Source organism: Mauremys mutica, chromosome 16, assembly GCF_020497125.1.
Source record: "Mauremys mutica isolate MM-2020 ecotype Southern chromosome 16, ASM2049712v1, whole genome shotgun sequence".
NCBI lineage: Eukaryota > Metazoa > Chordata > Testudines > Geoemydidae > Mauremys > Mauremys mutica.
This window is the reverse complement of record NC_059087.1, coordinates 29193282-29219010: the sequence shown is the minus strand read 5'-3', so window position 1 is coordinate 29219010 and position 25729 is coordinate 29193282. Positions and strand designations below refer to the sequence as shown.

The window sequence follows — 25729 nt, the reverse complement described above, 5'->3', positions numbered from 1 at the left end:
CTGGGGGAGTGCTCCTCCTCCTCCAGCTGTGTTTTGAGTGGGACCCATTCTCAGGTGCCTGGCTCTCCCCGTGCATTGCATCGGGAGGCTGGGTGCCTGACTCCAGGCTGTGGATTCCACTAAGTGGTGGAACACCTGAAGTTCGGCTTTGCAATGCTGGGCGTAGTTCCCCTCCGTGGATCTGGCCCAGCAGTTAGGGTGCTCACCTGGGAGAGGTGTGGACATAATGTACTTTGACTCCTGGCAGGCATTTGCCTTGGTCCCATGTGACACTGGGAGTAAAAAATCAGCACTGTGCAAAATCACTGTAACTGCTATTGAATCCGTTCAAAGCTCTCCTACTGATAGGTGTGCAAAAGCAAGTGTAAACGGGGAGTTGTCATCCAATGGTGTGTTTTTAGTGGGCTCCGCAGGGATCTGCTCTCGACTCAGTGCTGCTCCATAGCTTTATCAGTGATCTGGAAGTAAATATAAAATCACTGCCGGTAAGATTTGCATATGACCCAAAGACTGGTGCCATGGTGAATAGTGATGGGGACAGGTCAGTTACCCAGAGCGATCTGGCTCCCTTGGTGAGTTGGGCTCATTGGAACAACATTACTACAGCGACATGCAAGGTCATACACCTGGGAACGAAGACAGCAGGTCATGTGTTCAGAGCGGGGAGCTGGATCCTGGACATTAGTGACTGACCAGTACTCAGGAGTCATGGGGGAAGGCAGCTAAACATCAGCTCCCAGTGCAAGGCTTCTGTGACCCTCGGTCATTTGCAGAAATACGGCTGTGGATGCAGTTGGAACAGGGAGGTGGTATTTTCACTTTGGGTACAGCATTGGCGAGATCATTCCTGGATCCTGCTCACACTTTGGATGCTGAAAAAACTGGAAAGGGTTCAGAGAAGAGCCGAGGAATGATCTGAGGTTTGGCAGGATTGGCCTAAGCTCCCTTTCTTTAGCTTAGCTAAAAGATGGGTAGGAGGAGACGTGATCATGGGCTACACGTACCTCCCTGGGAAGAGATTTCGTATAGCAGACGGCTCTTTAATCTAGCAGAAAAAGGCAGAACCAGATCCAGTGGCTGGAAGCTGGAGCTGACTAGAAAGAAGATACCTTTTTTTAACGGGGATGGAGGAAGGTGTCATTAACCAAAGGGGCAGCGTAACCTAGGACATGGTAGCTTCTCCATCACTTGAAGTCTTGCAGTCAAGACAGGTCTGCATAGCTCAGCCAGACGTGATGGGCTGGATGCAGGAGTCCCCGGGTGCACGTCTGGGGCTGTGTTCTGCAGGCTCAGAGGGCTCTGCAGGAGGGGTAGGGGAGGCAGGCCCAGCAGGTGACGTGGGACTAACTCCCTTCTCCCGGCAGGGTGGCTCCTTGGGCAAAGGCACGTCCCTGAAAGGCGGTTCCGATGCCGACCTCGTGGTGTTCCTCAGCTGCTTCAAAGGGTACAGCGATCAGGAGACGAACCGGGCAGGGATCATCAAGGAGATCGAGAGGATGCTGGAGAAGTGCCAGCAGCAGAAGCACTTTGAGGTGTTCATTGAGCAGTCCCGGTGGCCGAACCCCCGGGTGCTGAGCTTCATGATGAGTTCCAAGACCCTCAATGAATCCATAGAGTTCGACGTGCTGCCAGCCTACAACGCCCTGTGTACGTCCTGCTGCCCCTACTCTGCCAGGGTCAGGGACACGGGGCTCTGACGGCTGCCTGCTCTCTGACTGTCTCCAAAGGCCAGGGATTCTCCTTGGGGGGGAGAGTCTGGGCCCTGAGCCTTGGAGAGCCGCATTTGCTGGGTCCCTGGTGTCACAGTCTCTCCACAGATCCCTAAATCTTTGCTACTCCGCTCCTTGCAATGTACAACATCCAGAAACGGGTGTGCAGGGAATAAAAATTTGGCCTCTCTTGGAGGGGCACTTTCTGTGCTTCCCATGGCCAGAGGAGCCGGCTCTTCACCCCACACCCCTGCAGCCTTGGCCCCGAGGACACTGCTTCTCCCCACTGCGGCCGGTAGAGCTGGCACCCCCTCCCCCCGGTGGCCCCAGGGCCAGTGGAGCTTGCTCTCCCTGCCCCGGAAGAGTTCTATACCCCTGCTGATTGGGGAGGGGGGTGTGCCCCTGCTTGCTCCCCTGCACACGCCCCTGCCCTGAAATGAATGTAGATCCCCTCCCCCAGGCGCTGTGCCCGCTCCCAGCAGCTCAGGTGTCACGCGAATTCCTGCAGGGGTTAGACGGGCACTCGTGCTGCACCCGGTGGCATGAGAGATAGTGGCAGCCCAATGGGAATCATCCTCTGCTCCCAGCCAGCTGCCTACCAGGCCTCTGCCCCTCCACCCTGGTCCTGCCAGGGTCCAGGTTTGCACTGCAGGGGCCATGCTGAGGTTAAACAGAGATGGAGCCCAGCCTGGCATGCACCTGTGTGTTTATGTTCCCTGCCAGCCTTGGGTGCCAAGCCTCCCTCCCAGGTGTACGAGGAGCTGATCCAGAGCTGCTCCCGGGGGGGCGAGTTCTCCACCTGCTTCACCGAGCTGCAGCGGGATTTCGTGGTGGATCGCCGCACCAAAGTGAAAAGCCTGATCCGCCTGGTGAAATACTGGTACAAGCAGGTACAGCAGCCAGGCCAGGCTTCCCAGAGCCCCTGGGGTGGAGGTGGGGGGGTCGCGCTTTCCCCTTCCAGCACCTTCCACTCGCCCTGACTGGCACAGCAAAGCCCCTTCACTAAATGCTTTTCCGTCTGAGTCTGAGACGGGTGAATGGTGCCCGGACGGAGCTGGCACTGGCAGGGCCCAGCTGCAGGGAGCTCCCCCTGCCCCAGCCCCGGTGCCCTTTGCTGTGTGGATTTGGGGGCACGAACTGGGCACTGAATCGAGGCTCATCTCTGTTCCTCTTGTCCATGCCAGCATGTCCGTCCATACAAAGAGTACCTGGAAAAGGGGGAGTCCCTGCCCCCCCAGTACGCGCTGGAGCTCCTGTCTGTCTACGCCTGGGAGCAGGGCAGCAGGGATCGGGCCTTCAACATGGCCGAGGGCTTCCGGACGGTGCTGGAGCTGATCCGGCAGTACAAGCATCTCTGTGTCTATTGGACCATCAACTACAACTTTGCAGACGAGGTCCTGGCAGGGTTCCTGCAGCATCAGCTCCAGAAAGCCAGGTCAGCTTCCCACCCAGGCCGATGGTTTCCCTCCACATCCTGCCCCATGGCTATCCCCACCCGCCCCGCTCCTGCTCCGGGCCCTGGGGGCGGTCCTGTCCAGGTCTGCACTGGGAAGGGCCGGTGGGACCATGAACCCACCAGCAGTGTGTGGATGTGACAGCGTGCTCAGGGCTCAGTCCAGGCAGCGCAGGGTGGGAGATGCAGCCTGGTGCTCCCACGTCCAGGCTGCTGGCTCCAGCTCGGGGTAGGTGCTACGGGTGAGCTGTGCGGTCCCAGGCACAGGGAGGAGCTGACACTGTGACTGCTCCTGGGGCACCTGCATCTCGGCTCCCCCCCGCCAAGAAAGGCTGGGCTGAGCCCCAGGTGCCAGGCTCAGGGCCGGCTCTAGGCACCAGCGTTCCTGGCATGTGCTTGAGGCAGCATTTCTCAAGGGGTGGCACTCCGGCTTTTTATTATTTTTTTCCTTCTGCGGAAGCACTCCAGCTTGAGGTGGCAAAAATCAGGGGCTGCCCCCCAATCAGGAGATGGGGTGTGTGTGTTTGTTTCCTCATTTTGATACCCCCACAGGCAGCCCCGGCAGCCCCATCCATGCACCGTAAGCCACCCACGATGGGCTCGGCTACAGGAGCTCTCGCGACGAGACCCACTCATGAACGAATGACACAGATTTGTAGCCAGTGCTGCCTGATGGCGCGGGGAGCTTGCAGCTCCTCCCCAGAGCAAAACCTTCCAGGCAATTCATGCTGTAACCCCAGCTCCACAGCTCCACATCCCCCGAGTCCTGCAGCTGCCCCCCATCACCTCCCCAGCAATTCAACCTGGCTTTTACCTGCAGCTCATCTGATCCCAGCACGGCCAATCTCAGGAGATCAAAACTCCTGAGTCAGATCCCAAAAAATCATGATTTAAAAAAAAAAAAAAGATGCTACTGTGATTTTCGATCTGTTTTCTGAGTGTCACCCTCAGCCCGCCACCCCCCCACCCTCCGTGTGGGTCTGTAGAGAGGTTAGCCAGGACTTGCCTCTCTCTGGGGCGGTGGGGACCCCCACCACCTCACTACGTTTGGGAAGAGCTCTAGCAGGGTCTAGTCTTCCTCCGCGGCCTTTGTGAGGGCAGAAACGACACAGCTCGTCGTCAGCCCAGGCCCTAGTCAGGGCAGGGCAAGGGTGAGTCAGGGGCTGAGCAAGAACAGGATAGACACAGTGGCCTGGGAGAGGGGGAGACGGGCACCCGTGGGGTGGGTGGCAAGGGGGACACAGGCCCTCCCCCTCCACTGCGTCCCAGCCCAGGCCCTAGCACAGCAGACGACCCGCTGCTGTGTCAGTGGGGATCCTGGCCGCAACACACTGACATTGGCTCTGGCAGTGCTGCAGCCAGACTAGGGTGAGCTGCCCCGGGCTACCTCCGGACTCCCCCTCTGGAGGTATCTGGGGCGGGGCGGTGTCCTCAGGGGGGTCCAGCACCAGGGGTTCCTCGGGATCGCTGGCGTGGGTCAGGCTCGGCCACTCCTCCGGGTAGCTGGTGCAGGGCAGGCCCGGTCAGCCCTTGGGTCCACCACAGGTCACTGAGGCGTCCCAGCTGGGAGCTAGGCCAGAGGCGTCTGGTCTCCCCAGCACCTGCCCTCGCAGTGAGCTCTGGGGTCGGGCCTTTATACTTCCTGCGCTGCGCCTGATCCTCTGGGGGGCGGGTTCAGAGCTCCCTGGCTCCGCCCACGGTGGTGTCTGGAGGGGCTCGACCCCCACAGCCGCACTACAGGGTCCCAGGTCTATTGGGTCAGGTGAGTCTGGCCCCTGCTGCAGCTCTCACCCCCCATCTGCCCATCCCCTGCCCAGCAATTGAGCCCCCAACCTCCAAATCAGTCCTGCCCCCCAACCCCCACATGTTCTGCCCTTGCCTGCCTCCCCTCTGCTCCTCCTGGAGCTCCTCACCAGCCTCTCCCAGGCCAGGCGGGGAGCTGCAGCGGGATCCCCATCCCCCTTCCAGGCTGTGGGGGGCTTTAGGGGCTTTTCACCCCCCTATACCCCTGCCCAGAGAAACCGTCCTGTCCCCATTGCTCTCAGGAGTGGGGGGATGGAGCCTCCCTGAGCTGCTGGGCTCCCCCCTCCCCTCCTGTGAGAGTCGTGTCGGATGCCCCCCCAGGAGGTGGGGCAGTGGGGAAGGCAGCCAATGAGAGCTGCTGGGTGGGGCTGCAGTGGCGGGAGGGTAGCTGTGGTAGGGAGTCTGGCTGCAGCAGGGGGGGAAATCCCGTCCCTGCAGAGTGGGCAGCGCGGCTGCTGGGGATGAGGCGGGCGAACGTCACTGGGCTCAGGGAGCAGAGGGGTGGGGCCCTGATAGCCCCTGTGGGAGTGGAGGGGGCGGGCAGAGGGCTCGCACTCGGGATCGTGGGATGGGACGGGTGGGGAGAGCCTGGGGTGAGCTGCAGCCAAGCCCTCCCTGCTGAGTGACCGACAGCCAACAGCGCCTAGAGGACGGCGCCCATGGGCAAGGGGGCAGCGTGTGCCCAGCCGCACTGCCGTGCCCCCTGCAGCCCAGCCAGTCAGCACCGCCACTCTTCCTGTCTCGCTCCATTTCAGGCCCATCATCCTGGACCCAGCGGATCCGACAGGGATCGTGGGGGAGGGGAGCCGCTGGGACCTGGTGGCACAGGAGGCTGAGCGCTGCTGTCACCAGCAATGCTGCATGGACCTCTACGGCGTTCCTGTGCAGCCCTGGGACGTGCCGGTGAGCGCGGCGTCACCACAGTGTCTCCGATCCTGTCCAAGGAGCTCGCTCTGCACCCCTGTGCAGCACAGGCCCAGCCTGGGGATGCCCCCACCCCTGCTCCATTCACCCTGGCCCTGTGCTTCCCGTCTCCGCCCAACTGGTGCCCTCCCAAGGCCCTGTCTGCTCAGTGGCACTGGCTTTGCCAGGCAGTCGCTCCCTGACCGCGTTCCCTGCAGACAGGCAGTGGCCGGGCTGGGGGAGCCCCCGTCAGGGTGACAGCGCCATCTCGCCAGGGGAGGTGGGGTGTGAGCCCCAGACCCAGACCCAGGGCTCTGGGCACCCTGCGGGGAGGCTGCTGCAGATACAGCCTCTCTCTCCTGAGGTCAGCCAGGCCCTCGCCCTTCCCCGTCCCTGCTGTTCCCCGCCACCCCCGGCAGCTCCTCCATCCCCAGAGACCTAACACGGGGGAGGGAGGAGCAGTGACTTTTAGGACCCAGGCTGCTGCCAAATCTGGGCCCAGAACTGCCAAGTCTGGACACCTTGATCCCAGCAGGGTCTGGCCAGGAGGTGCCAGCAGCCTGAGATGGCTGCTCCCCTCGAAAATCAGCTCTTCTCCCTGGCTGGCTGGGATGCCATCTGCCCTCCGTTATCCCCAGACAACATGATGCAGCACTAGGGGCCCCTGCTGGCGCCCGAGATCTGGCGCCAATGGGGGGCAGCCGCTGGCTCTTTACTGATCCCCAATATCTGTGTGCTCCTGTTCCAGCCTGAGCAAACCCCCAAAGGGAGCAGGGGCTTTGAGATCCACACTGGAGCACAAGAACATCCGGCCTCAGCACCTCAGCCTGGGCCAGCCTACACCAGCGCCTGCACCAGTAACCAAGCCATGGCCATCCAGCAGCCGTCCCTCTGCACCATCCTCTGAGACACCTCTCCAGCCCTCCCTACGGGGACAGCCCCAGCTGGGGGGCAGAAGGATTGTGGACAGGAAGGGGGGAATTCTGGGGGCTCCCTCCATTCCTACTTTTCATGCTACCTTGAGCCATGGGAGCTGGGCTGGTCTCCTCTCCGGGAGGATGTGGCCAGTTCCCGTAGTCCCCATGTGTCATGGTCCCCCTGCCCGTGAGTGGATGGGAACACTGGAGCCTCCCTTTCCCACACTGTCCTGTGCTCCTGGGCAATCAGAGGAGAGAACTCCCCAGCTGTGGGCTGCTCTTGAGAGTGAGCCAGGCCTGGGACCATTCCACCCAGTGCCCCAACTTGCCACCCTGCCCCCATGAGCATTACGTCCTCATCCCGCCCCCTCCAAGGACAGGTCTCCTGTGCAGCTCCATTCCCATGTCTGTCTGCATTCACCCTGATGCTCCCCGTGAGCCTTGTGCGACTCCCTCTGCTGAGCCCACCTGCCTGCCAGGCCCTTCCGACAACAACAGGATGGCGCGTCCTCCTCTAGCAATGGAGAGCAGCGCGGCCTCTCTCTGGCAGCAAGGTGAATTATGGGATAGGTGAGGGAATCCTGGCATTAAATCCCAGACTCCCAGAGTTCCCTACAATGCCAGGGGGTGTCAATACACAGCAAAACTCCCCATAAGGCAGGGAGCCAGCTGGGGCGTGGAGGATGCTGGGATACCTACCCACAATGCACCATGCTTTAGCAATGTGGAGTGCGGCCCCGTGAGGTGCCCGCTGTGAGTGCACTCCACTGGAATAGCTTTTCCGGTTGCACTACGTCGACGATCTCACCCCAGTGCGATGTGTGTAGACAAGGCCCCGGAGCCCTTCGCTCCCTGCGTTGTCACTGAGGGTGGGAAATGCTACTGACTCAGAGCGGCAGCATTCGGACTCGCTCCCTGCTGCCATGATGCCAGGGCAGGGGGGAACGGGGCCCCAGGTCCTAGCGCTGCTTCACTGGGGCTGGGGGCTGGGGAAAGAGAGAAACAGGCCCAAGAGCCCGGGGACATTATGGGTGTGTGTGGCGGGGGGGAGAACAGTAGGAAAATGAGACTCACTCACTGCTTTGCTATTAACTTTGTGTCCAGACTGGGAGTCAAATGGGAGCATCTCAAGGCCAATTGCCTCCTTTCAGAGGACAGCCCTGCCCGTCTCCCTCCGTCTCCCTGCGCCGTCTCCCCTCCTGCCCAGCCTTCATCCTCCGACGTCCACCTAAGGGCAGGGGGCAATTCCTCTGACTGGCTCCGTGCAGCGGGTGGGGAGGCAGCCGTGATCTCCCGGCGTGTCCCTTGGCATTCGCAGGCATTTCCTCCCCTCCGGTCCCTGGTGGCATCAGTCCATGATGCATTTTCTCTCTGTCCGGGGGTACTTCCCCTCTCTGCTGATTGCCGAGTTATTTACCATGTTCATTGCTTGGGGTGCGTGTGTGTGTGTGTGTGTGTGTGTGTGTGAGGGACGACTGGGTGGGGGGACCATGTCCCCAGTGGGGCAAATCCCTGTTTGAGTGATGTTGTAATGTTTGGGTCTACTAATGTACCCTGGGAGTGCGCTGAATGGTGAGAAGTGAGTGAAAATTCGTAACATGTCACAGCCTGTTGTCATCAGTGTTGGTGTTCTGGGAGCAAAGGGAGCCAGACTGAATTAGTCTAAACCAAGCGGCCTCCTGACCTAACTCAACTCAAGGCCGGTGTTAAGATCTTGCCTGGTAAACAAGAGAAGTGTGAGGCCAGAAATCAATCAGCCAAAATGGGTGCATCAGAAATCAGGCCTAAATAATGAGGGGCTGGGCTATTTCACCCACCACTCCCTTTGGCGGGGAGGGAGGGAGGGGGCTGAAAAGAAAAGACTTTCTCTTTCCTACCCCTCGCCTTTTGCCTTCTGCTTAACAAGAGTCTGGCTTAGCCGCCCACGACTGCACATTTTGCATCACTGCTGGGAGCCTTTGTCCAAAGAGGCGGCTAAAAGCAATGCCCTAAATCGTCCGATGCTGGTACGAGTTTACCAGGAGCGGCTGATCGGACCGTGTGCTGGGCGGGTTTCTCCAGCAGTGAGGCTGCAAATGAGAGTCAGCACCAGAGACAGAGGCTGCAGTTTGTCTCTGTGCTGTTCTGTTCTCAGCCCTTGTGTGTGTTTTGCCTTAAAGGAAGCAGGCTGGCACTTTAACTGCAACAGCTCCATCTCCAGCCCAGCTCAACTCACTTTCGCCCCCCTCCCTCCTTCCCCAAACTGACAGTTGTTACCAGCCTAGAGCCATCAGACAGGGTTCTTCTAGCTACAGACTTTCTACTGCTAATGGAAAGGGAAGCAGGGACGTTGTTAAAATCAAAGCGTTCTTAATACTTGACATTTCAGATCCTTTAACGTTTTTCCTTCTTTTTCGGTATTCTTAATAAAAGCTGTTAACAAAACACGTACTGGTCTGTTTGCCATGGAGCTGAGCAGGCCGAGAGCTCTGCATCCCAAAGCCCCGAACCACAGCGACCGTTTGACAGGCTCGTGTTAACACCTTTGAGGCTCTGGGCCCATTTATTCCATCAAAATGAATGTAACTGTGATGCCCGTTCACCATGGGTCCTGCTGGGTTTCCACAGCAGGGCAGGAAAGACGAGAGGTACTTGAGGGGAGAATGGATCTGTTTCCCTGGGGGATGCTGTTAGGAAGGAGCGGGGGGGGGGGGGGAAAGGGTGGCTGCATGGAGAGTTTATTCCCCCTGCCAGGCTGGAGGCTTGGGAGAAGTAGGTCCTGCAGACAGCAGCACAGAGACTATGGCCCTCAGTGCTGCCAGCCTGTTCAGTCTGTGCCGGAGAGACACAGGCAGCCTGTGGGGGCCAAGCCAGGAGCTCAGTGGACAAACTGGGTGACCAGCTGGAGGCCCTGGAGAGCCTGACGGGCACTGAGTGGGGCAGGGACAGTGTTTGTGAGGAGAGCTGGCCGCCCGGCAGCCAGAGGGGACGCAGCATACGGGCGGTGCCTGCAGGTGAGAGCAGCGCGTGGAGCCTCTTGGGCCCCCCACGTAGGAGCCGGACCTGCTGGCCGCTTCCAGGGCGCAGCGCGGTGCCAGGACAGGCAGGGAGCCTGCCTTAGCCCCGCTGTGCCGCTGACTGGGAACCACCCGAGGTAAGCCCACGCCCTAACCTCCTGCCCCAGACATGAGCCCCCCCATAAACCCAGAGCCCCCTCCTGCACCCCAAACCCCTCATCCCTGGTGCCACGCCAGAGCCCACACCCCTAGTTAGAGCCCTCACCCCAACCCCCTGCTCCAGCTCAGAGAGTGAGGGTGGGGGAGAGCCAGCCCCAGAGGGAGAGGGAATGTGAGCAGGGGGTGGGAAGGGGCAGAGCTAGCGTGTTCCCTCTTGTGTGATGAGAAAGTTGGCAACCCTTAGCCAGGGGCAGCCAGGGCTTGACTCCACCAGGGACCCACTGCACCCAGAAGCGAGAGAAGGGATCCCAGCCCCTCTCCCGGAGCTCCCACTCCACCAGCCAGCTGAGGCAGTGGGGAGGCGCCAGGGGCAAGGCGGCCTTGCTACTCTGTTTGTGGCATTTGGTGCTTAGAGCGGCATGGTGGGTTGGTTATGAGTCGGGTCCCGTTTCCTTCTTTTAATTCACCCCGATCTTTTCTGGGAATAAACGTCGTTTCTCTTCATTATCTGCTGGTCCTGGGTTCCCCTAACAATAAAGTGCGACACGCCAGAGGTTGTAGGGGCTGACTAACCAGTGGCTGACCCAGCACTAGGTGGAGACGCTGAGTGTAAAGGCCCCTCGGTCCCACGGAGGATCACCATGCCCTGCAGAAGGAGGAATAAGAGGCTGTACCACCCTTGGGGGATCAGGGGTGCTCTAGGAGGAGGTGACATTAAAAACCCCATGATAGCTGGGGCAGGAAGTGCTGCCCGCAGTTAAGGTTGCCCGACGTTTGGTCCTGCTTTGAGCAGGGGGTTGGACTAGATGACCTCCTGAGGTCCCTTCCAACCCTGAGATTCTATGATTCTATGACGCTTCCATTCTAAGCCCCTGTTTTCCGTTGTGTCAGTGTCAGGCGTTAGCTGTTTGGGTTGAAGTTTCCCATGTTGGGTGTCAGACGCTGAATTTTTCTGGGAACATTTCAGGAAAAAGTGGTTCTGAGGATGAGATTGTGAAAAATGTGTTGTTGTGCCCCTGTTAAGAGAACTCTTGTAACCCTTTCTTTGAGAAGCTCTAGCACCCTGAGGCTTTGGAGCAGGGGCTGGAAATGTAGCAGGTGGCTCACCCGGGGGCTGGGAGATGCCTTTTGCCACCCCATGGAAATGGCCCCAACTTCGGCCAAGTCAGAAGCCTCTGAAAAAAAATCTCCCTTTCACACACACAGTGCAGACGTGCTAGAACTTTGCAGCTCAGCTCTCGGAAGCGTCCATCTGCAGTGAGCATGCTCTAGACCCTCACAACTGCTACCTGTGACCAGATCTCACCTGCATCAGCACCACAGAGCAACCGAGCATGCTCCATGCCAGGGTTGAGCAGCACTTTCCATGCAATTGCTGGTCCTGGCTGCTGGGCACTGCTGTGGAGCTAGAATTGAGAGGAGGGTTGTCAGCCTGGGGTGCAGTCTGGGAGCTGTGAGAAACCGCTGTGCTCCTCTAACCACTCAGTTGGGCTGGCCCTGCTCACACTGCTTCCTTGGTTGGATACACAACCAGCCTCACCCAGGCCCCACTATCACCCACACAACAGCAGGTAGCGTCACTCCCCCAAACTCAGTTACCTGAGTGCAACCAGCAGACACCAGCTGGTTTCCCAGCTCCCCAGGCATGTACCCCGGCTCTGGAGGATAAACCCAAAATTGTACCATCTTGCACTGCACAAGGATTTGTGCAATGTGAGCTCATAGAGTTCGCCCTCCCCTCGATGTGGGAAGGAGATTCACAATATGCTTGTGTTAAACCAAGCTGAGATTTTCTCCAGGCTCTCCAAAGGCACCCTGGTTTTAGATAAAGCAAAAAAACCCACCAAGTTTATTAGCTACAGAAGATAGAGTTTAAGTGACTATAAGGGATAGCAAACAGATCAAAGCAGATTACCTAGTAAATAAATAGAAATGCAAACTAAGCTTAATATACTAGAAGGATAGGATTTGAATTAACAATCTCTCACCCTGACTGATGATACAATCTGGCTTGCAGATTCTCAAGGCACAAGCTGCTCTTGCTTTGCAGCTTGGGCTCCCCACCCCCGTTCCAAGCCCTTTTCTTTCGAGGCTTTTCTTAGGTGTTCAGTTGTGGGGGTGTCACTCCCTTATATAGCAAGGTAACCCCTTGCTCCAAAACCAGTCCCCAGCCCAGCTTGTGGAAAAATGCAGGCAGCCAAAATGGAGTCCGGAGACATGTGGTCTGGTCACATGACCTTGCAGAGTCAGAGTAAACATTCTCAGGAAGGCTGGGAGCGGGGGAAGATAAGCTTTTCCTAAGGCCTATTGTTTTCCCTAATGGCCCATTACCTGGAGATTACAGAGGGCGAGAAACTGGATATGAGTCAGCAGCGTGCCCTTGTTGCCAAGAAGGCCAACGGCATATGGGGCTGCATTAGTAGGCACATTGCCAGCAGATCGAGGGACATGATTATTCCCCTCTATTCGGCACTGGTGAGGCCACATGTGGAGTATTGCATCCAGTTTTGGGCCCCCCCACTAGAGAAAGTATCAGAGGGGTGGCCGTGTTAATCTGGATCTGTAAAAGCAGCAGAGTCCTGTGGCACCTTATAGACTAACAGACGTTTTAGAGCATGAGCTTTTGTGAGTGAATACCCACTTCGTCGGATGGGTATTCACCCACGAAAGCTCATGCTCCAAAACGTCTGTTAGTCTATAAGGTGCCACAGGACTCTTTGCTGCCACTACAAGAAGGATGTGGATAAATTGGAGACAGTCCAGTGGAGGGCAACAAAAATAATTAGGGGGCTGGGGCACATGACTTATGAGGAGAGGCTGAGGGAACTGGGCTTGTTTAGCCTACAGAAGAGACGAATGAGGGGGGATTTGATAGCTGCTCTCAACTACCTGAAAGGAGGTTCCAAAGAGGATGGAGCTGAGCACCCAAGATCTGGGACGTGCCAGCCCCTGCCGCATGTTCCCATGTATTTCCCGGCTCCGATTCCCCAGACACTTCAGCTGCTCTGCACCACTCTGGGCGGGGGAGGTGCTGGGGGCGATCGAGGTGGAAAGGGGCGGAGCTGGGAGGGTGCTGCCAGGTGGGTTGGGCCAGGGAGGGGATGGTGCCTGGGGTGGGGATTGAGGCACCAGTGCAGCACCGCTGCAAGGCAGGGCTCAGCGCTGCCCTAAGCTCTGGGGCTCAGCGGGTCACCAGGGAGGCAGCACCTCCCCCCAGGCTCCCGTAGCGCTGGGCCTGATCCCACCCTGGGGTGCTGTGGGTGAGGGGCCGCTGGAGAGCCGTGAGAGCCACGTATGCACTGGGCAGCTGGGAGGAGATGGAGGCCTGGCTGGCCAGGTCAGTGTGAGACGGGAGCTAAGCGGTACAGAGCCCGTGGGCGCGGGGGCAGCGTGGAGCCTGGCCAGGCTGCGGTGTCCCTGCCTCTGCCCGGCTAGAGGCTGCACCAGGACTCCGTGTCTCTCTCCATTTCAAGCCCATCATCCTGGACCTGGGGATCGTGGGGGAGGGGAGCAGCTGGGACCTAGTTGCATGGCCGTGCTGCTGTGGCCAGCGATGCTGCCGGAAGCCCACTGGATCCGCACTCCAGCCCTGGCCTGCACTGGTGAGGGCAGGACTCCCTGTCCATGTGGGAGGGGCTCCGGTAGAACCGGGGCCAACCTCCACCCCCATGCACAAGGGGACAGATGGGCCAGGCCTCGGGGAGCCCCCTCCCCTCGCCGCAAGGCCTCTCGCAATCCCGCCCAGAGGCAGACTGCACTCGGTGCAGGCAGGGTAACCTCAGGGGAGTCATCCTGCTCTGGGGGTCAGTCCCGTCTCCCTGCAACCCCTGTGCAGCCCCCTCTGTCCTCTGGGCAGGGCTTGGCCCTTCGCTCTCCCTCTGCTCTCCGGGAATGGGGGAGCCCCTGCTCCACCTTCTCCCAGCACAGGTTCCCGAGCCCTCCGCCCTGCATGTCCTGTATTCCCCCCACTCCCCAGCTGGGCTCCTGGCAGGGTGGGAGTGAGGGCTGGCCCCAGCGCCCCAGCAGTGTCACCAGGACACTGCAGATACCTCCCAAGGACAAGAGTGCTCCTCCCGACAGACAGTCCCGCTTGTCAGGTGAAACAAACACGGTGCCTGTGACACGGGCCCATGTTTGTGGCAGCCCCAGGGTCTGGCTGATCCTAGAGCCCCGGGGCTAAGATGGGAAAATTGACTCCTCTGGGTAGGAGCAATCCCCAACTGCTGTGTTTCCCTGTTTCAGCCACAGTAGACGCAGACCGGGATTGAGGGGTTCAGGGACACCCAGCAGCCTGGGGAGATCAACCAAGAATATCCTGGTGACGAAGTGGGACTGTTCTTAATGTTTCCTCTGAATACTGGGTGGGTGCCTCAGTTTCCCCTCTGCATTTCTTAAGTCTCCAGTGTGCATTAATGGCCGACACTCTGTATCCTGGCAACAAATGGCCGGGGCCCTTCCCCCCTGCAAGGGAATAACTAAAGGTGAACAAAGAGATCAGGTGACCTCCTGGCCCGGGAAAGAGACAAAGGCCAGAAAGGAGGGCTGGAGGGGGTTTCAGTTGGGAGCTGGCTGGAGATGGGAAGTGAGGGCAGACGGGGCTGAGGAGTCCCGTTCTCTGTACCTACAAGCTCTGTTTTAGACCCTGTTCCTGCTATCGAATAAACCTCTGTGCTACTGGCTGGCTGAGAGTCACGTCTGACTGCGAAGTGGGGGTGCAGATCCCTGTGGCTTCCCCAGGACCCTGCCTGGGCAGACTTGCTGTGGGAAGCGCACGGAGGGGCATATGCTGAATGCTCCAAGGAGAGACCCAGGAGGTGAAGCCGTGTGAGCCTCTTGCCCTGGGGACAGTCTGCTCCAAGGGAGAGGAGGCTCCCCAAAGTCCTGACTGGCTTTGTGGGGAGCAATTCCAGAGCATCGCCTGGGATTCCATGACATACCCCATTAATGTGAAGCAGATGAACATAAGATCATAAGAACGGCCATACTGGGTCAGACAAAAGGTCCATCCAGCCCATTGTCCTGTCTACCGACAGTGGTCAATGCCAGGTGCCCCAGAGGGAATGAACAGGTAATCATCAAGTGATCCATCCCCTGTCACCCATTCCCAGCTTCTTGCAAACAGAGGCTAGGGACACCATCCCTGCTCATCCTGGCTAATAGCCATTGATGGACCTATCCTCCATAAATGTATCTAATTCTTTTTTTAACCCTTTTATAGTCTTGGCCTTCACAACATCCTCTGGCAAGGAGTTCCACAGGTTGACTGTGCATTGTGTGAAGAAATACTTCCTTTTGTTTGTTTTAAACCTGCTGCCTATTAATTTAATTGAGTTACCCCTAGTTCTTGTGTAATGAGAAGGAGTAAATAACACTTCCTTATTTACTTCTGCACACCAGTCATGGTTTTATAGACCTCAATCATATCCTCCCTTAGAGGTCTCTTTTCCAAGCTGAAAAGTCCCAGTCTTATTAATCTCTCCTCATACAGAAGCTGTTCCATACCCCTAATCATTTTTGTTGCCTTTTTCTGAACATTTTCCAATTCCAATACATCCTTTTTGAGATGGGGTAACCACATCTGCACACAGTATTCAAGATGTGGGCGTACCAGGAATTTATACAGCGGCAATATGATATTTTCTGTCTTATTATCTATCCCTTTCTTAATGATTCCCAACATGCTGTTTGCTTTTTAGACTGCTGCTGCACGGGGGGGCAGGCAGGGGTTGGGCGAGCAGCCATGCACATACTACATAGGGTGACCCTATTTCCCAAAGGCTGGGGCTGGTGTTGCTGCTCGCCCGAGCCCTGCCTGCCCCCCTGTGCAGGGCTGGCATCGCTGCTCGCCCGCCTCCCCCGCCGCACGTTCCTCCCACCCCACTTTTTGACAAAGGTGGGTATTTGTCCCATTTGCTCTTGTCGACTGATCAAGTTGGCAAGAGCAAACGGAACAAATGTCGACTTTTGCCAAAAACAGTCAGGAGGGACGGAACAGGGCTTAAAAAAGGGACTGTCCCGGCCAAAATGGGATGTGTGGTCGCTCTACTCCTGATGCACCAGCAACAGGCTGACTGGCTAAATTCCCGTTCCAGGGCCAGTCAGTGACTCCTGCGCCAGCCCTGGGAGGGGAATGCAGGAGAGGGGAGGACACAGTTTGGCCTGCGGACCCTGGATTACTGGTGATGATGCAGGATGTGGAAAAACAGGGCAGGACTGTCAGAATCCAGCTGGCCTGCAACCATCTGGAACTTGCAAAGTGAAAACGTGATGTGAAATCACTGAGCCACAGTACCGGTGGAGCTGCGCAGTCACCCTGCCAGGGCTCTGCATGCCTAGCAACGAACAGGCCTGCTGAGCTCTGCACAGGAGCAGTTCTGGGAAGGCAGGGAGAGATCCCAGCTTACAGCCAGGAAGTGGGGTGCAGGGCAGTGGACTCCAAAGCATTCCTGGGGCAGGAGCAGCGTGGGAGAAACGAAACTGATCAGAGGGCTGAGGAAATGAAAGGAGGCGAGGCCTCTGTGCAGCAACCTACCCTCTGCAGCTGCTGTTCCCCTCCCCACCCAGGGCCAGTTACAGTCCGGAAGGCGCAAGAGACAGTCCCACTCTGCCAGGGGCACACAGGCTAGTCCCTGTTGTTGTCTCCTCACCACCACCAATCATGGGGCTCTACCAGACGCCAGCTGAGGAACTCGATACGTTCATCAGCAACGACCTGCAGCCCAACAGAGTTTTCAAGACCCAGATCAGCACAGCCATTCACACCATCTTCCTATTTCTGACCCAAAACTGCTTCAGAAACTCCGGCTCTGCAATGCGGGTGCTGAAGGTGGTTAAGGTGAGCGATGGAGATGGGGTGCACGGAGCGGCCTGACCCTGCCTCTCCAGGCACTGGGGGGAGTGGGAAGGGGAGGGGGAACAGTCCAGAGGTGAGTGTACTCAATGGTGAGTGTACTACAGCTAGGGTGATGCTGTTGTGAATCAGGGCGCAGGGCTGGGGATCCCTCTGCCTGTGTCTGAGGAAGGGCGAGCGAGAGGGAAGGTGGGGCTGGTTCCCAGGTGCAGGACTCCAGTGTGGGGAAATGGGGGACAGATGGTCACTGTCGATATTTGTGCAGGGCTGTGTCTGGGGAGAGCCAGAGGGCAGGCAAAATACCTGCAGAATGGCCCTTCCCTTAGGGAGACCCCCCGAGCGATGGCCCCCTGGGACACGAGGTTCGGGGTCTGCGGTGCAGCAGGCCAGAGTCAAGGGTGGAGAATGGCCGTGGCGAAAACCGGAAAACCCGGATTTGCACTAAAATCACTGGTTAGTCCCTCTGGCTATGGGGTAAGGCAGTGACCTCGCAGAGGCCTGGGGGAGAGGAGCGGAGTCACTTTTAGGGTGATGGGTAGCCTCGGCTGGGCCCCTGCCCCCACTCCAGCCCCCCCAGGCTGTTTCTTTTGATCCCACATGCCCCGGCTGGGCCCCTGGCCATCACTCTGGCCAGCCCCCAGCCGGGGTGGGAGGCCCCAGGGCCTGGTAATACGTCACATCCAAAGAATCTGTTAAATTCTTTTTGAAAACTTGCCGAGCTGCATGCACTGAAGCAGTTGGAAACACGCAGCTCAGGCGGTGCTTGCACATGGTCTCCTCCAGGCTTGTAACAAGTGAGGTTGGAGGAATCCTTGGCCGAGCCCCAGTGAGGGTTGGCCCCTTCCAGAGATATGTAGGGCTTCAAACAAAAATAACTCACTTTTGCCAATCCCCTTCCAGGCTCAAATGGTTCTTACCCCACTGGGGACCCCTCCGCCCCTCCCTGGAAGCCCTGGCCAGGGCCCTTAACTAACGACTGGCACCTACTCTGGGCCTCCAGCCTCACCAATGCTAGATCACCAGGCCCTGTCCTTTATCAGATTTCCCCTCCCAGACCACTCTTCCTCCCACTGGGGGGCAGTTACTCATGTGAGTCGCCTACTGAAGTCAAATGAAGAATTGACCAAGGGCCTGAATCGGCGGGAGGGACGCGGCTGAGATCCACGCTATGTAAAACCCCTGTGACTGAGACCAGAATCAGCCCTAACTCTTGGGGAAGCCTCTTTTCCCTGCTCCTCCGATGCTCAGTCCCAAGGCCAGGACTCAGTTTGCCACAGCCACCGGCCAAAACCACATCGGCTTGGCCCGGATCCCGCCATGTACTCGTCAGGGAGCTGAGGGATGTCCCACAGGGGGTGTCTCCAGGGTGGCACAGGAGGCAGCTCCTCCGTGCGGGTGGGCCACAGCTGAGCTCTCTGCGGAAGGACTGAGTGGGACCTCTCTCTCTGTGTCTCCAGGCTGGCTCGTCGGGGAAGGGCACGGCCCTGAAAGACGTCTCCGATGTGGACCTCGTCGTGTTTGTCAGCTTGATTACAGATTTCCGGGCCCTGAAAGCAGAACGGAAAAAAATCATTGATGAAATCCAGACAAGGCTGGAGGAGTGCAGAGAGTCCCTGGGAACAGACCTAGTGCTGAGCATTAAGAAAACAAAGTGGGAGAACCCCCGTGTGCTCACTTTTACCCTAACATCTAGAACCACGGACGAACATATTGATTTTGACGTGCTGCCGGCTTTCGACGCTCTAGGTAAGATGCACTGGTTTGGATTCCCAGGGCAGGGGCTGTGTTTCTCAATGACCATCTAGACTCTCTGGATTCCCACGGTGCATTGCCAGAGCTGTTGCTACTTTCGAGATAGCGATGGCTCCATGCTCTCTGGGCTGTGCTGGGTTGTAAGCACGTGACACTGGGAGATTTTAAGGGGAATCCCATGGCCAAACTCCCCCACTATGATTTGCAAATTTATCCCATGTGTCTAGCTTTGCAGGTGTAAATTCACGTGGATGTTTAAGCACATGGATGTGCCTCACCCACTGGTCAGTGTGGGTTACGGCTTCCCCTCTGTATCCACTCCGCAGAGCAGAGGAGTCTGTTACCGTACGTTTTAGCTCTAGCTCACACTGTACCATGCTTGTAGTTCTGCAGGACCCCAGTTCAATCCCAGGTCAAGAAGGTGGCCATCACACATGCACACCAGATCTCCTCCTTGTGCACTAGCCCTCATCAGGAGAAGGCACCATCCAGGGATTGTGTTTCCTGTACCTCCCCTAAACTGCTTCTCTTCCTCTCGCTTGTCCTGCCCACCTGGGATTGAGAACAGAGGCACCAGCCAATAGCGGTGGGGGGCGGGGGGGGGTTGTTAGTCGCTGTTTAAATTTGCTCCATTCAGGAGCAAGCAGGCAGCGTTTGGAGGACACCACATGGCGCTCAGGGAAGAGCCTTGTCTGAATGACTCCCAGGACTTTCAGAGAGTGGAGCCTCCTACAACAGGCTACTCAAAGCTTCAAGCTCTCGCACAGCTCAGTGGGAAGGAGGGGCCGAGTGTGAGGGGCAATGCATGGCCGGGGGAGGACCCGGGTTACAGTCTGGACCCAGCTAAGGACTAGCACTCCCAGCCCCACTCCCCTCGGTCCCGCTGCCAAATCCTGCTCCTTTCTGGTGACTGTGCCCTCCTGCCCATCTCGCCCCCCGCCCCCGAGAGCGGCTCATCGCCTCAGAGCTGCTCTGATCTGCCAGCAGGCCTGAGGGGCCTCCAGAAACAATCATCACAAGCTGCATGAATTCTCTGGGCCCGCCGCAGCCAGGCCAAGGGCGATGTGCTGGGCCATGCCCCAGCCCGGCCAAGGGCACACCTGGCAGGAGCCCGCCGTGAGGACCGGCCCCTGCTCGGGATGGACTCTGGCCCCTTCACTTTCCCCTTCCATTCAAAAAACAATCTGAGGTGGGAGTGAGCAGGGTGAATTGTATCCCTCTGCCATGCAAAGCCGTTCCTACGGGAAGGGGAAGAGAAAATCGCAGGGAAAGGTCAGGAGCCGATGGGCAGTGGGTCTGTGATGGCAACGCCCGGCCCCACTCGGAGTAGTGGGCACAGGGAGCGGGGTGGGGGGTGGCCATGCCACCCGCAGCACTCGGGATGGGGTACATACAGGGTTACACGCCTGTGTTGGTTCTCTGCTAGGCCAGCTGTACAGAGGCTATAAACCTGCCCCCGAGGTGTACATCAGTCTGACAAAGAGCGATCCCGAAGGGAGCGAGTTCTCCCCCTGCTTCACCGAGCTGCAGAGGAATTTCATCATGGCTCTGCCCACCAAACTCAAGAGTCTGATCCGCCTGGTGAAACGCTGGTACAAACAGGTACAGCAGCTGCACAGGCTCCCCCCGTTCTTGGGGGACAGAGCCCTGCTGGGAATATCCAGCTGGAGGCCCGGCGGGCACCAAGGTACCCTGGAGAGGGCCCTGCTGCCGGGAGCTCCCCCTGCCCCAGCCCCGGCTGCCCTGTCTCCCAGCCCTTCCCAGCTTTTCTGAGTGGATTTCAGGGCGCGGATTAGGGGTGAATGAGGGTTTGTTGCCTGTCGGTCTCACCTCTGTTTCTTTTGTCCATCCAGTACGTCCTTCCCCACAAACAGGAGCTGGGGAAGGGGGAGTCCCTGCCCCCCCAGTACGCGCTGGAGCTCCTGTCTGTCTACGCCTGGGAGCAGGACAGCAGGGATCCAGCCTTCAACATGGCCGAGGGCTTCCGGACGGTGCTGGAGCTGATCCGGCAGTACAAGCATCTCTGTGTCTACTGGACCATCAACTACGGCTTTGAGAATGAAACCCTGAGATGGTACCTGGAGTCTCAGCTCCGCAAACCCAGGTGCCTGCAAACCCCACCCCACCCTTGTGTGTGCATCCCGGCTCCCTGTCCCCGTGGCAATGGGGCCCTGCCTGTGATCCCCCCATGCACAGCTCCCTATGTGTGTGAAACTCGCTGCTGACGACCCAGACACAGCACCCCGGGGCAAGGAGAACGAGAGAAGCCCCAGCATGAAGTGGGGCAGGGCTTTGATGCTCTGAGTGGCCAAGACACCCCAGTGCTGGTGAATCCTGGCAGTGGCAATAATTATTAACACACGGTGTGTGGGAGAGGCTGGGGAAGTGGCACTGGTGGAGGAGGGAACAGGAGGGACTCAGTCTTCATTCTGCCTTGGCGGGTGGGGTCTGAGAGAACGGAGAGAGCCAGGCCTTGGAGCTCAGGGCTAGGCCAGGGCTGGCAGAGAGCAGCTAAAGCAGGCGAAGAACTTCTGGGATGTCTGGCCAGCCACTAACTAGCTGCACCGTGTCCTAGGAAGGACCAGACGGGAGCTTAGCAGGATGGAGCCGGAGGGGTCAGCAGCAGGGTTCTGCCCAGCTGGTCTGCAGGCTCTGCAGCACCCCCTGTCTCTGCCCGGCTGGAGTCTGCACCGTGACTGTGTGTCTCCCTGAATTTCAGGCCCATCATCCTGGACCCGGCGGATCCAACAGGCATCGTGGGGCAGGGGAGCTGCTGGGACCTGGCTGCACAGGAGGCTGAGCACTGCTGTGCCCAGAAATGCTGCCGGAAGCGCAATGGATCCGCGGTTCAGCCCTGGCATGTGCCGGTAAGGGCAGGATTCCCTGCAATGGCTCATATTGAGTCGAAGGGTAAAACAGCCCAGCCCATTGGGTGTCCCCTCCCGTGCACTGGAGGGGCTAGGACAGCCCAGGGCCCTGTTCCATCTCCCCACCACAGCTCAGCTGGCCCCGGCCAGGAGGAATGGCCCCTCCCTGCCAGAGAGACAGCAATTGCATTTGATGCGTCTGTGGCCCTTGGTGGTCTCTCCTCACCGCGCCAGCGGTCGCTGAGCTGCCCGTCTGTCCGACGCTGGGGCTGTCGGTCTCTGTCATGGGGACTTTGCTCTGTCCTGCTGAGTCACAAAGCAGTGTGCACAGACACTGCGCCGGCTCCTTCCCTTGACTCCTCCCAGACAAGCCCCGTTGGCTGGGGGAGGCCAGGGGTCCCTCACTTCAGACGCCCCCAGGTCTTCCCACCTATTCAACTGCACTGTGCACTATGGTCTCCTGGGTTCACTTGTGCCCCCATCTCCCTCCTTTCCCAGCTCACACAGTGAGTGCCTGCCGTGACCTGGACTGGTAGGGCTGGGGGCTCGGGCTTGGGCTGAGCAGCCTTGGGGTGTGGTCAGGAGGCACCGGGGACACCTGAAATGTCAAGATTCATTCTTCCTTGAGAAAACAATTGTGCAAATCCTTAATTGTGCCCGTCTCACACGGGTCCGTGGTGGCGGTGGCCACAGGGACCTGGCTGGTCCCGGAGCCCCTGGCTAAGGGTGATTTGTCTGGAAAGCAGTAACCCGCCAACTCTGTGTTTCCCTATTTCAGCTGCAGCAGCCCCGGATTGCAGCTGAAGGTGATGTCGTCCTGCAGTCTCGGACTACGGATGACGAATACCCCATCACTGAGAACCGGATGTTTGCACAGGATGCAGAGCCGGAATCCTACTGCACTCTCCTCTGACAGCTGCCTCTCAACGCCCCACCCCATCAGGAGCCCTCCCTGGGGCAGGGTGGGCATTACTTGGGGGGTGGGGGTCTCTCCCTGCTCTGCAACTTCCTCCTTTCAGAAAATGGCCCCTGGGGCCGGTTGAGGACCAGCCCTGGTGGGACGTGACCAATCAGCTCGTGCTCTGTGCTCCCCCAGCTCCCTTCCCCATCCCTGCTCTCTCTGGGGCTTGGCTGCAGTGACAGCCAGAGCCCCCGTCTAGACCCCTGCATCCCTCCTGCCCCAGTAACAGCAGGCAGCACCCCCCAGGCCACCCCCTCCTGAGTGTGATGGAGAGCACAGCGGGAGCCGGGCCTATAATAATGATCCCCTGTTGTGAGCACCAGGCTCTGTCTCCGGCCAAGGGATCCCCTGCCTGTGACCCTGGTTATTGCCTTGGCTGCCTGCTCGGGGCTTGGCACCCCTCCCTGTCCGGCACTGGGTGAGAGGAGCAAGGCCTTCTGGGTGGCACTAGCGCTGCTCCAGCGGGGCCAGGCGTGGAGGGGACGTCAAGGGGTTCAGAGCCCGGCTCAGGAAGGGAACACGGCTCACGTTTGCTCCTTGACACGCTGCACCAAAGGGGTGGTGCACACGGGAGACTGGCAGCCATAGCTGCCCCCTGCCTTCTGCTCCTCTCCCAGCATGCACCCTGGTGCCTCACTTCTCCTTCCCCCCACCTCTGGTGCAGGGGACCCGGGAAGGGGTGGGGCGGAATTGCTCTGGCTGGCTCTGCGTGATGGGCACCGTGATCTCCGAGTGTTTCCCTTGCCAGCCGCAGGGGACTGGTTCCAGGGGGTGTCAAGCTGTGACGTGGTTTCTCCTGCCTGGGGGTATTTGCCCTTCCTGTTGCTTGCTGAGATATGTGCCCTTTGGGGGTATGTTTGAAGGGTGGCTGGTGGGGAACCACACACCCAATGGGGCAAATCCCCCTTGAGTGAAACACGGGGTTTGAGCATTGGCCTGCTAAACCCAGGATTGTGAGTTCAATCCTTGAGGGGGCCATTTAGGGAACAGGGGTAAAAAAAACAAACCAAAAAAACCCCACCTGTCTGGGGATTTGTCCTGCTTGGAGCAGGGGGTTGGACTAGATACCTCTTGGGGTCCCTTCCAACCCTGAGGTTCTATGATTCTATGGGTCCCGCTGGGTTTCTATTGGCTGGGAGGGGGTTAGTCTGTCCTGCCCCACAGGGACATGTTTCCGAGTGTGCTGGGGAAGATGTTTGCAGGGAGAGTTTATCCTGGAATGTCCCCTTGGACACAGCTGGGATTTAGTGTCAAACACGTCATTTATTCCCATGAACCCAGCCAATCCCCCCAGAAGGGAGGGGGAGCTGGGGCCTATTGCAGCTTGGGTATCATCAACAGATTGCGAGCTACAGTCAGTCCTCGTTAGCGTCACTTTATTAGTGGTGAATACAGCTGTGCAATTGTTATTCCTTTCTGTGCTTCCACCTTTAATCTCTCGGGACTGCAGAGTCTCAGCCAGGCGGCCGTTTGGCCGTGTCAGGGGAGACGCACACCGTGCTCCCTCATGGAGACTTTCCCTAGGTCCTGTCTTGTATTTTTGTTGTTCTCTTAACGGAAATAAAGGTCACTTGAATGCTGGGAAAGCGGTGATGGTTTATGATCTGGCAAGAGCTCAGCTTGTCTTCCTGATACCAGGCACCTCTGGGAACAAAGCTGAGCATCTTTTTACCTGTAATTCAGCACATTTACCCAGAATCCCTGAGTATTGAGCATGGGACGCCATAATGCCCTTCTTACTGGTCACTTGCGCAGTGCTTAATTTGTGCTGGGGCTTGTCAGGGCTGACCCCCGGCACCGCTGGGCCTGGCAGTTCAGAGCCTCAGGCACCTCTGGGCCTGGCAGTTCAGAGCCCTGGCACCTCCGGGCCTGGCAGTTCAGAGCCCCAGCACCTCTGGGCCTGACAGTTCATAGCTTGATCCCCAGCACCTCTTTCCTTACAAATGAAGCACTGCACTGGCCAGAGCAGACCTGCCCCTCCAGGTCTGGGATTTCCTAGCTGTCTGTCTAAGGGTGCAGTGAACATTTCCTGTACCTGCAATTTCATACCTGCACAATCCCATGTGATACTGTCCTTTCCGTTGATGTGATTAATTCCTGTGTGACACCCTGTCACGGAGTGTGGGGGAGTCCGGCTCTGCACCCCTCTGCCTGGGACTCACAGTGACTCTCAGCCAGCCAGTAAAACAGACCGTTTATTGGACAACAGGAATGCAGGCTACAGCAGAGCTTGGAGGCACAGCCAGGACCCCTCAGTCGAGTCCTTCTGGGGTTCAGGAAGCTTAGTCCACAGCTTGGGATTCCCTGAATTCCAACCACCCAGCCCAAAACCGAAACTGAACTGAACTCCCTCCAGCCGGCCCCTTCCTTTGTCCAGCTTCCCAGGCAAAGGTGTTGACACCCCTCCCTGGCTCAGGTCACAGGCTGAGCACCTGTCCCTCACCTAAAGTCCTCCCCGGATCTTCCCTCCCCCACACAGACAGTCCCTACTCCATCACACACCCAAACACACATTAACTCTGTGTCCAGTGAACCTGTCTGTGGGCCACCTTTGGGGAATTCTAGGCTGTGATGGGACCGGCCACCACTGAGGGCAGTAGTGCCTAGTGGTCAGCCCACCCTCCATCTGGCACGGCCCTTGAAGGGTTCGGAAGAGTCCAGCAGAGATACATATCGAGCCCTAAGGGTCCTGGGAATGAATGGTGCTTGGGGAAGGAACCTTGCAGAGAAGCTAGAGCAAGGCTCCCCTCTCACCCAACCAAGCGGGGAAGGCGTTGGGAGCCGGGGAGCAGCATGAAGGCTGCCTCGTCCCACCCTCACGGCAGGCAGGCGCTGGCAGGAGAAGGCTGCTCTGCGGAGCCCTACAGAGCAGGAGGCTACTTGGCAAGGGAGTTCAGCTGGAGGGAGCTGGCAAAGCCTTGCCGCCAACCTGGGGAAAAGGCCAGGGAGTACGGTGACCAGACAGCAAGTGTGAAAAATCGGGACAGGGGTGGGGGGTAATAGGCGCCTATGGAAGAAAAAGGCCCAAATATCGGGATTGTATAAAAATCCCGATATAAAATGGGGACATCTGGTCACCCTGCCAGGGAGGGACTTGCTGCTTTCAGGCGGGTTGGGCTGGCTGTCCAAAGCCAGAGGCCGGCTCCAGGGCAGGGCTGAAGGGACGCTCCTGCTCGGAGGAGGGAAGGACTGACTAGTCGCAGGCAGGAGCTAGGGGAGTTATTCATCGCAGCCCAGGTGCTGCACGCGAGGCTGGGAGCAGCAGATGGGGATGGGTCACTGCCAGAGAAGTGGTGAGGAACCACAGATCCCAGGTGGGAAGAGCAGCATCCAGAGGCCGGGGGACAGATGTCAACAAG

The 25729-nt window shown here is 58.4% G+C and overlaps 1 protein-coding gene and 1 long non-coding RNA gene across 2 annotated transcripts; one reads left to right on the top strand and one right to left on the bottom strand.

Moving 5' to 3' along the window:
• On the top strand, positions 1 to 23951 carry LOC123351130 (2'-5'-oligoadenylate synthase 3-like). The gene is made up of 12 exons (XM_044990331.1): positions 1 to 1647; positions 2433 to 2599; positions 2894 to 3144; positions 5721 to 5868; positions 6617 to 6773; positions 7265 to 7339; positions 16435 to 16775; positions 18248 to 18536; positions 19969 to 20144; positions 20396 to 20646; positions 21262 to 21409; positions 22188 to 23951. The coding sequence occupies exons 1-12, from the start codon at positions 1170 to 1172 to the stop codon at positions 22320 to 22322; spliced, it is 2616 nt and encodes an 871-aa protein (XP_044846266.1). The 5' UTR covers positions 1 to 1169; the 3' UTR covers positions 22323 to 23951.
• Positions 10089 to 12272, bottom strand: LOC123350923. The gene is made up of 3 exons (XR_006573878.1): positions 11929 to 12272; positions 11247 to 11346; positions 10089 to 10586 (listed from the first exon to the last, which is right to left on the bottom strand). It is a non-coding gene; the product is annotated as an uncharacterized LOC123350923 (long non-coding RNA).
• Positions 23952 to 25729: the final 1778 nt, after the last annotated feature.